General features: G+C 57.9%; 1 protein-coding gene across 1 annotated transcript; it reads left to right on the top strand.

Moving 5' to 3' along the window:
- The first annotated feature begins 2358 nt into the window (after positions 1 to 2358).
- LOC104363868 (ectonucleoside triphosphate diphosphohydrolase 8) lies at positions 2359 to 8726 on the top strand. The gene is given in 10 exon segments (XM_033003051.2): positions 2359 to 2450; positions 2771 to 2908; positions 3615 to 3732; positions 4415 to 4565; positions 5053 to 5212; positions 5732 to 5962; positions 6770 to 7033; positions 7418 to 7528; positions 7835 to 7972; positions 8339 to 8726. Coding segments are annotated over 9 exon segments (1509 nt in total). The 5' UTR covers positions 2359 to 2450; positions 2771 to 2782; the 3' UTR covers positions 8549 to 8726.
- The last annotated feature ends 1431 nt before the right edge of the window (positions 8727 to 10157 follow it).

Below are 10157 nucleotides of genomic sequence, written 5' to 3'. Positions count from 1 at the left end.
TCCTCTGCAACAGCCTCAGCACGCAGCAGCTAACATGTCTGTGTGCTCAGCACCCCACAGCTGGTCCAGATGTGCTTTTCTAAACACGCAGCTCTCCCTCCCCTTCCCGCACCGCCCTGCTCCATGCCAGCATGCCTGCAGGGAGTCAGGCTGCAAGCCAGATGCCAGCTGAGCGGTAGATGCCCCCAGAGCGCTGGACACAGCCTAGAGAAATGGCTCAACCCAACCAGTGCTTTGGGGTGGTACCTGAGTGCTGTCACTTGGCTACTCAATTCTCCTGCGAGTGTATAAACACATCGAAATTATGTTGCCCTTTTGCCAGGCCAGGTCAGCGGCTTGAACGGGAGATGAAAGACTTTTGACAAGGTCAAAGGAGATGCTGGTTCCTGTTTGGAGCTCACATCTCCTGTGATAAACACGGATGACCAATCTCCCGCGTGACATGAGATGTATGATGATGGATAGTAGCTGTTCTCTTCTGGCCTGCGTCATGGGACACGACTACAGGAAACCCTTATCAGACCTTATCCGGCTGCCAGGACCCCTCCCTTGTACAGTGGCTGTGGCCAGAAGAAATCACATGGAAGCAGCTGATGAACCCCATTATTGTCACATCTCCAGTCCTACCAGCCCTGCTAGAGCTTGTCCAGATGTAACTGTGGCACTGGGATGTGATAACCCTGCTTCAGGTAACACAGCCCAGCCCATATCCTGTAAAATTCTTTCCCAGTTACCATGCAATGGAACAATATGAAATGGTGATAAACTGCATCATCCTGCATGCGGGAGTGGGTGAGAAATGGGTTCCGCCTGCTCTGGTAAGGACTAATTTCTATTTTGACTGGGCAGGAGGCAACATCCGAAGGCAGCACAGAGCCAGTGATGCCTGGGGAGGAGAGCAGGGCATGGGGAGGAAGCCTGGCAGGTGGAAAACAAGGCGAAGTGTGTGAGAAGCTGATCGATCTGCCCAGCCTTGCAGTAACACCTCGGGGCTGGCCAGCACTGGTACCTGCTGCCGTACGTGGCAGGTTCAGCTGAGCAGCAGGGATGGGAAGGTGGTGGTGATGCCTCCAGAGCTAAAAAGGCACATTGCTGCACAGTGCCAGAAGGAGCAACGCCTGGCCATTTCAAGGTTTGGAAAGTTCACAGCTGTGCACAGTGCTTGGGCTGTTGTTGCACTTGTTTGTGAACAACTGGACACACTCAAGTGCTCTGCAAAGACTGGCAGGACATCCCTCACCTTGCAGCATCCCTCTCAGGGAAGGGCAGAGGGGGGCCTCAACACCCAGGAGGAAAGGCTGAGAGGCACTGCTGGTTCTAAACTGTCCATTTCTCAGGAAAATGGGAAGCTGGCTCACCCACCGCCCACATTTGGGTTTTGAAAGTCAAAAGGGCTCTTAAAATGACAAGGAAGAGGGTGAGCATGCACGCGGGGAGCATCTTTGCCAGGCAGAGCGGTCCCCTCCGCCTTTCCGCCCCCCGCTCCGTGGGCACCTCGTGCCGCGGGCGGCCGCACCAGCCCTCTGCCTCCTGCCCCGCCAGCCCACGGGGCGCGCTGGTCCCCGGCACCCCGCTCTGCCGCCGGCCAGGGCACACCTGGGGCTGAGCCCACCACCGCCCCTGCGAGCACAGCTCCCCTCGAGGGGCACCCCCCCCCCCGGTCCCCTGCCCGCAGCTCACCCCGGCAGCTCCGGCTGCTGCTCCTGGCACCGCCGCCTTTGCCCGGGTGTCAGCGCGCACCTGGAGTGCGGAGCCCCGCTCCGGGGACAAAGGCTACCCCGAGTCCCCGGTCCGGCCCTCCCCTTGGCCCCGGACCAGCAACCTGGCCAGGAGAGCCGGGCTGGAAATAGCATCTGGCGTTAACCACTTCGCTGCTGGAGGAGCGGGTCTGCCTGGGGGACCTCCGCCCACGGAGGGTGGTGTGGGTGCCTGCACTGCCTGGTGTGGGTTCGGCAGGGGGGCAGCTCCCCGTGACAAGCCCAGTCCGCAGCTCTGCCCCTCAGGGAGCCTGCAAGCAGGCAGGCCCGGCGGCGAGGGCAGCGGCTGAGGTCTGGGACCCCCACAGACACCCCTGCCCCGGGCTTGCCGCCTAAACACACCGCAGGGGCCAAGCCTGCTGTCCCCCGGCTCTGCCATGCCCCACACTGTCCCACTGCAGGCAGAGGCAGGAGGGACCTGGCAGGTGGGGACCCGTCCCCACGGCCAGGGCCCCGTCCCCCCGGGGCGGTGCGGGCAGCGGCTGCCGCTGTGTCCCCACTCCCGTGCTGTGCCAAGCTCCCGCCCCGGGCCGGCCGGGGAAGCAACCCGGACATCCGAGAGCAGCAACAGGCCTCACTTTCGCTTTGCATTGCTCAGCTGGGCTGGGCGCAGGCAGGGCTGGCAGGGTGGGCAGAAGGAGCAGCAGGCTCGGTGCGCTTACACCCACGGAAGGAGTGGTGCTCCCAGCACAGGTACGGTGGAGGATGGCTTGGGACCACAGCCACCCCCTCCCTGAGGGCAGGGCAGGGCAGGAGGGAGGCTTCACCCCTGCGCTGGGACAGGAGCCGCTGGTGGGGAGCACCCGGGTTCAGCCCCGCTCTGCGACAAGCGTTGCTCTGCTGCCAGCCAAGGGACAGGTTCATGGTCTCCACACCCGGCTGCTCCATGTCGCAGGGGGTCGCTGAGGGGATCCTGAGCTGCTGGGAGGAAGGGACCCCGGGAGGAGCTGGGGAGACGGGGCAGGGGGCAGGCGGGTTGGAGCTGCCCTTACAAAGACCATCCCTCCCCACAGCGTGGCGCGGGGATGCAGACGCGTCTGCTCAAGGCCCTGGGCTGCAGCTTGGCAGCTGTGCTGGGAGTGCTGGGAGTGTCCGTCTTCCTCCTGGTCCTGACCCTGGTGAAGGATGCTGCCCTTCCTGCGAGGAACAACGTAGGTGACCGACGGGACCTGGGGGAGCCTGGGCATGACCACCAGCCTCCTCCCACCTCTCGTCCTTCCATCAGCCCTGCCTTCCTCTCTGCTTGCAAGTCTTCCCATAACCAGCCAAGCTTTTCTGGGCTTCACCTAATCAAGATAGCACTGGGAAGATCAAACACCTTCCCTTCCCCCTCCGCCCCACCTTAAACGACAGTCCTAGCTCCCTCTTAAGGAAGGGAGAGAGAAGAGCAGTCTTCCTCCTGGGGCTGCTCCATTTTCTACTCCAGACACTTTCTTTTCTCTGTTTTCAGACTTCCAGAGCATGCGGTGAGTTTACATCTCTCTCCTGTTGCTTTCTCCTGGCTTTTGCAGACTGTCAAAAACTAGTCAGGGTTTGTGAGATGTGCCACTCCTGAAGGTCTGGGAGCAGCTTTGGCAGCCCTAGCCCTTTGGGCCATGCCTGGGTGCCTCCATGTTCTCCAAATCACTCTGCTGACCTGCATGTCTTCCCTTTCTGAGCTGAGCTGTAACTCCCTTGAATGGCTAAATCAGGGGGGTTAGAGGATGAGCGGGACTGCTAAAGGGAGGTTGGACATGCAAACCTGCGCTGCTCACGTTCACGCACAGGAAGTTAGAGCCAGAAACTCTCAGAAATCCCCGTGGCACTTAGTGCAGCCCTGAGCATGCTGTGACCCTGTGTCCCCTCTGCCTCCCCCAGTACGGTCTGGTGTTTGACGCTGGCTCCACACACACAGCTCTCTACATCTACCGGTGGCCCGCGGACAAGGAGAACGGCACCGGCATCGTCTCCCAGGTGGAAGCCTGCACTGTGTCTGGTGAGTGTGCCGGGACCTGCCCGTCCCTCTCTCCCATCCTGCTGGATCACTGTCCCACACTCTCAAAGCATCGTCAGTGATTTCAGTCTTTCAGCCTGCACTGAGACAAAGGGAGACGGCCTGGTGGAAGAACCATAGTAAGGTGTTAGGGAGGGACAGTTTGCACTTTAGGGAGCCCTACAGTAATTGAGGGATCCAAAGGTGGGTAAGGAATTTGCCCCCCAGTTATCACAGTTCCTGGAGCCAGTCCAGTCTGGAAGTGGGTGGTTGTGCATCATCTCACAGCTTAGGATGCTGGATGCGCAGAGTTTGTTCCTTCTCCCATGCAACCGCTTCCTTGGCTCTTCTTCCCACAACATCTCTTCACAGCTTCTTACATAACGTGTGGCTTCAGGTTCCCACTGGGCCTCTTAAAAGCTCTGCAGAAGGACCAAAACATGACTGTGTTTCTGACGGTTTTTTGTATGTGGTTCCTAACTGCTCTTTGGGTCAGCAGTTTTCATTTTGGTATCTGTATGGCACCAAACATGGCAGAGTTTTGGGCTGTGCCTGGGACATCTGGGTATTGCCATGGAGGTCCAGAGAGCTCCCTGGGCCTGAGGAACAACTGGACGTGTCCCCTGCTGTCCTGTCCCTCCCGGGTAGCACTGAGCTCGCTCCATCACGGGGTGCCCTCTTGCAGGACCCGGCATCTCCAGCTAGGCAGACGACCCCGCTGGGGCTGGAGCCAGCCTGAAGCCCTGCCTGGACAAGGCCATGAAGATCATCCCGGCAGAGCAGCAGCGGGAGACCCCCACCTACCTGGGGGCCACAGCGGGCATGCGGCTGCTGAGGTACCGGCACCGCCCGCAGCCGACCACCCCCAACCCCTTCCCCACCACGCGCTTCTGCATCGCAGCCGGCGCAGGGGGCTGGGACGGGGGGCTGGGGCTATGGGGCAGCTGCTGCCCACGCCGGCCACGGTGATGGGCAGAGCATCCGTGCCTGCAGTCCACTGGGGTGTCCCAGAGAGCCGCTCGCCGTGCCCACGGGGGAGCCCCCTGCCCACCCCCGGCGCCAGCCTGGCAGCAGCCCCAGAGGTGGGTGAGCCTCCTTTGCCAGACTTGCACTGACCTTCCCGCCTGCTCAGGCAGAGCCCGCGGGCAGCACTGTCAGGGACACTCCCGGGGCACCGGCCGAGGGATTTGGCAGCTTTGCCCTGTCACCGAGCGGCCCCGATGCTTTGCAGAAGGCAGCAGCCTCGTGCTGTTAGCGCTGCTCTGAAAGCTCCCCAGCCATCGCCTCCTCCACTGCACAGTATTTATCTCCTTCGCTGGGCAGGGAGCAGAACAGCAGCAAGGCTGAGCGGGTCTTTGCCGAGGTCGCCAAGGCCATTGGCGAGTACCCCGTGGACTTCCGCGGGGCTCAGATCCTCACGGGGAACGAGGAAGGCTCCTTCGGCTGGATCACCATCAACTACCTGCTGGAGACACTAGTCAAGGTGCGAGCTCGGGGGGAGGGAAGAAGAGGGGTGAGCAGGGTCTATGTGCCTGTCTGAGCTACAGCTAGGTTTCTATATTCCCAGAGAAGAGAAAAATGTACCTTTAGGGCACTAGTCACCCAAAGAAATGTAGTCTGTGGTTGTGAACTGCAGCTTCAACTCCGCTGATGCGATTAACAGCATCAAGGGTCTTTGTGACCAGCTCAGCCTGGCCCTGCACTCTCCACTTTCGTATGGGTTGATTTTGGTATCACAAAACCAAACCCCGGGTGACAGTGTTACTATTTCGCTCCTCAAAATCTGTGCACCCCAGCTGATGCGCAGCATCCAAGGGGACAGACCTCAGTGCTACATGGAGGTGTATGTGGCTGGGGAGGACATAGGCAGGAAGGGGTTAAACAGGGAGATAAGATGTGGAAGGTCCCTCAGCAGTTTCTGAGCCCACAAAACGTTGAGGGAAGGGACAGGGACTGTGACTCCCTCCGGTTCAGACTAACACTTGCTGTTATACCGGGCCAGTATTCCTTTGCAGAGAAATGGGAACATCCACCCGACACTGAGGTTATTGGAGCTCTGGACCTTGGAGGTGCCTCGACACAAATAACCTTCCAGCCTGGAGTCTCCATTGAGGACAAGAGCACATCCGTCTTCTACAGGCTGTACGGCAGCAACTACTGGCTCTACACCCACAGCTACCTCTGCTATGGGCAGACACAGGCCTTGAAGATGCTGCTGGCAGCTCTCCACCAGGTACCACAGCCACTGGCCACCAGGATCTAATCAAACATTTCCCATTGCCGTGAGAAATGTCTTCCGGAAATGTTGGGTGTGCCTGTGGGAAAAGTGCTAGGCAGTTGGGAATTTTCATGAATTTGAAAACCTGGGAGAGGCTTAGATTTCATCTACTGAACCAAAGATTTCTCTCATTTGGGAGGAAAGTGGTGGTGGTTCTCTCCCAGGGCTCCCTTCTCCCCAAATGTTGACATGTAATGGCATTTTTCATCATTTCCCAAGCCCAGCCCCATCCTTCCCCATTCACTTGCCCTTCCTCAATTTCTGCCCAGAGAGAGGATTCCCAACACAGCTCCTGCTCACCACCCCACCACAAAACAGTGTCCTCCCCTCTCCCCCTGGACAGAGCGCACAGCCCAGTGCTGCAGGAGAGAGAGATGCTCGAGGAGCATGCAGGGGCGATGCATCTTTGGTCCCTTCTGGGCTGGGGCCTGCAAGATGCCGTGGGGACCGAGCAAATGCCAAGAGCAGCAAGCTCTCCGGGCAGGCAGAGGGCATGCCCTGCCCTCAGCAGCGGGGTGCCAGCCCCGCGGGGGGGCACAGGCTGGTAGTGGCATCACCACCCCAGCACAGCTCAGTGCTGGGGCCAACAGCAGGACCGGCAAAAGCCGTGGGCAGGTTAGTCGTGCAAAGGATGGATCCTGCTTCTACTCAAATCCCCCTGGGGCCTAGATCCTGCTTTGGGGGAATGTCTAAACACAGGGTGGGCTGTGGGGTCACTGGCATCCTGCACCAAGCCCCACTAACGGCTCCCACTCTCTCCAGCACAGCCCAACTGCCCAGCGGATATCACACCCTTGCTACCCCACGGGGTACCAGGAGAATGTCACCACAGCAGACCTCTACAGCAGTCCCTGTGTCCGTGCACCCAGCACACCCAGCCCTGCACAGGTCCTCACGGTGACAGGGACAGGCAACCCAGCAGCGTGCAGCACCGCCGTCCAGAAGCTCTTCAACTTCAGCTGTGAGGCCAACAAGACGTGTGGGTTCAACGGGGTTTATCAGCCGCCCGTGCGGGGACAGTTCTTTGTAAGGAGTCTCCCTCTCTATGGCTGGGGGTGGAGTGGTTGGGGGGGTTTGGATCACCAGAGGCTGGCCATGACCCCAGGAACACTGCTGTAGGAGAGAAGTCTGAATAGTGCTAGCCCTGAAAGCTGGGATGTGCCTGATGCATGGAGACATGCAGGGTGCTCACCAGCGTGCCAGGCAGACTCAGACCTCTGTTGTCACAGCAGCAATCTCTTGGTGTGGCAAGCAGTCCCTGGGCTCCCTCCCAGCAGGTCGACAAGCATCATCCTGTGCTGCTGAGATGTGGCCTTAGGAACCCTGCAGAGCACTTGAGGGAGGGGCAGGAGGGTGGCAGTGTCCTGGGTGCATCATTGACCTGCTGCCTTTGCTCTTCAACACCCACAGGCCTTTTCAGGGCTTTATCACGACCTTCACTTTCTGAACCTGACTGGAGGGCAGACCCTGAGCGTGGTCAACGACACCATCAGGCAATTCTGCACCAGCAAGTGGGAGAAGGTGAGAACCTGCCTAGGAGATGCCAGCACCAGCCCACATTTCGCCTGGGTGCTGGGCGGCCTGAGGGCTCACCTGCAGCCCACCCGCTGCTGTGCAGATGTCAACTGGAGGGATCTGGGAGGAGCACAAAGCACAGGGAGAGAGTTGGGAGAGTGGCCTGCAGCCTCCCGGGTCCTCCCTGCTCCCCAAGCGCAGACACTCCGGGGTCGTTGCTCCCAGACGCACCGTGGGGCTCCTCCCTGCAGTGTAGGTGCACTGAGCACGGCTCTGTCCTGGCAGTCCCCCTCCACTCTTCCATCTCCACAGATGCAGAAGGAGTTCCCTGCCATGAACAGGACCCACCTCCGGGATGCCTGTGCAGCCAGCTCCTATGCCCTCACGCTTCTCCTGCAAGGCTACAGATTCAACCACACAACATGGCTTAACATCCACTTTGTCAGGCAGGTAAGAAAGTGCCTGGCAGTCTCCAGCTTCCACACTTTGTGTTATGAAATGGCTCGTGCCCACCCTGTTGCTGCCCCTGCCCTGACTGGTTGGGGAGCAGGGAATAACAGAGCAGCACAGTCCATCGCCTGTGCCCAGGAGAGCTGCTGAGTTACTCACAGGCACCTGCCAGGACATCAGGCCTGGGCCATTTATGCTCTCCCTGAGTTTGTCTCACTAATGGGGTATCTGCAGCCCAAGGTGTGCACAGATACAGTGCCTGTGGAGCAGGACCTGGGAGTGCAACAACAAAGGTCTTCTCTAGTTCTCTGGCTTGCATGGTACTTTGCAGCCTTTCACATCCCTCTTCCTTCTCTGTCTGCACAGGTTAATAACGTAGACGTGGGCTGGACTCTGGGCTATATGCTCAATCTCACCAACATGATTCCCTCGGAGAATCCCCAGAGAGTCATAGGATTCCAGAGAAGCAACTGGATAGCAGCCACAGTTTTACTGGCCATCATGCTCATCCTCATCTCCTGCCTGCTCATAGTCATATGCTGCCAGAAAAACTCCTCTAGTTATGAGAGTCTCTAGCAGCACTGGCTCCAGAGGCTGACAAAGCCACTTAGACCTGCTGCCACATTTGTGCGAGGAATTACAGACCCAGGAATTGCCCCCACATGTCCAGGAGCTGTGAAGTTGTAATGTGGGGTATCTGTGTCCTGGCCTGGTGAGCTGGAGCCAGCCCAGTCTTTAAAAAATCCTCCCTGTAGCTGTGTGCTGTCTGGCTTTCCTTTCCCCTCACTGCTGGTTGGAGATAGCCTAGGAGGGAGGACATGGACATGTGCAGCTGGGTCTCAGTGCTGTGTGTGTGTGGGGACCACAGTGATGTGGGTGGCTGGAGATTATGGGAGCAGTGGGTCAGTGGAGAGAGAAGGGGTGTCTGAAAGCAACAGGATCATCACAGGGCTGGCTACAGCCTGCAGCAGATACCACATGTGGGGCAGATGTGTCCTGCCCCATCCCAGGACAAGAGCCTGCATCGCCCGTGGCCACTGAGGGTGGTCAAACACTGGAACAGGAATCCTAGAGAGGTGGTTGATGTCCCCAGTCTGTAAGCATTTAAGAGGCATCTTGATGATGCCCTTAATAACAGGCTTTAACTTTTGGTCAGTGCTGAAGTGTCCGGGCAATTGGACTAGATGATCATTGTAGGTCCTTTCCAACTGAAAATATTCTATTCTATTCTATTCTATTCTATTCTATTCTATTCTATTCTATTCTATTCTATTCTATTCTATTCTATTCTATTCTATTCTATTCTATTCTATTCTATTCTATTCTATTCTATTCTATTCTATTCTATTCTATTCTATGCCAGCCAGAGAGGCTGTGGTAATGGGGCTATGGGGGGAAGCTGGCCCTGCAGGCAGGACTCAGGCTCTGTCCAGGACTGGGAGGCCCTGTGGGGTGGGGGATGGCAGCATCCCCTTGCCCTCCTGCACAAGGTTCCTCCCTGGTCCACCTGCACCCTGTGTCTGTGCCTGGCAGACATTTCACCCTCCCTTTCCAGCACACAGGGTGATTTGGGAACACTGCTGGGACATGTCAGGACAGCTCCTGGGGTCCCCCTTACATTTTTGGGGAGTTCCACTGGTGGCCAGTGGATAGGTGGTGTGAGAACAGCTCAGCTCTCAGAAGGAAAAAGCCTGTCCTCGTGCCCTGCTGGCTCCTCTCCAGGGTGTTGCAGACATTTCAAGGTTTCCAGGGACATCTCCTGCAGCACTGAGCAATGTTGACTCTCCCTTGAGTCCCCATCATCACCAGCCCTTGCCTGGGAGACAGAAACAATAAAATCATAACTGTTCAGGAGCAAAGTAACAGGCATTTCCTCATTCACTGCCCTTTACAATGTTTATTTGGATGATGAGAGCTGTCAGATGTCTGCCTTTCCGCAGAGACACCAAAGGTCAACTCATTTCTGCCAGAAGGCAAACAACAAGGTGAATTATCCACAGGGCACATAACAAATGAGAACCAAAGACAAAGGCAAGGGTGCAGTCATGGGCAGGACCCAGCTCAGGTGTGTTCACAGGATCAGGGCAGGACTGCAGCTTGCTGGAGTCTCAGACTGACACCCACAGTGTCCAGGCCTTCTGCTGGTGGGACAATGTTGTCTCCAGGAAGACACTCAGGAAGATCA

The sequence above is a fragment of the Tyto alba genome, unplaced genomic scaffold, assembly GCF_018691265.1.
Source record: "Tyto alba isolate M040663 unplaced genomic scaffold, T.alba_DEE_v4.0 Super-Scaffold_11, whole genome shotgun sequence".
Classification (NCBI taxonomy): Eukaryota; Metazoa; Chordata; class Aves; order Strigiformes; family Tytonidae; genus Tyto; species Tyto alba.
The sequence above is the reverse complement of the archived record's forward strand: the minus strand, read 5'-3'. Positions and strand labels throughout refer to the sequence as shown.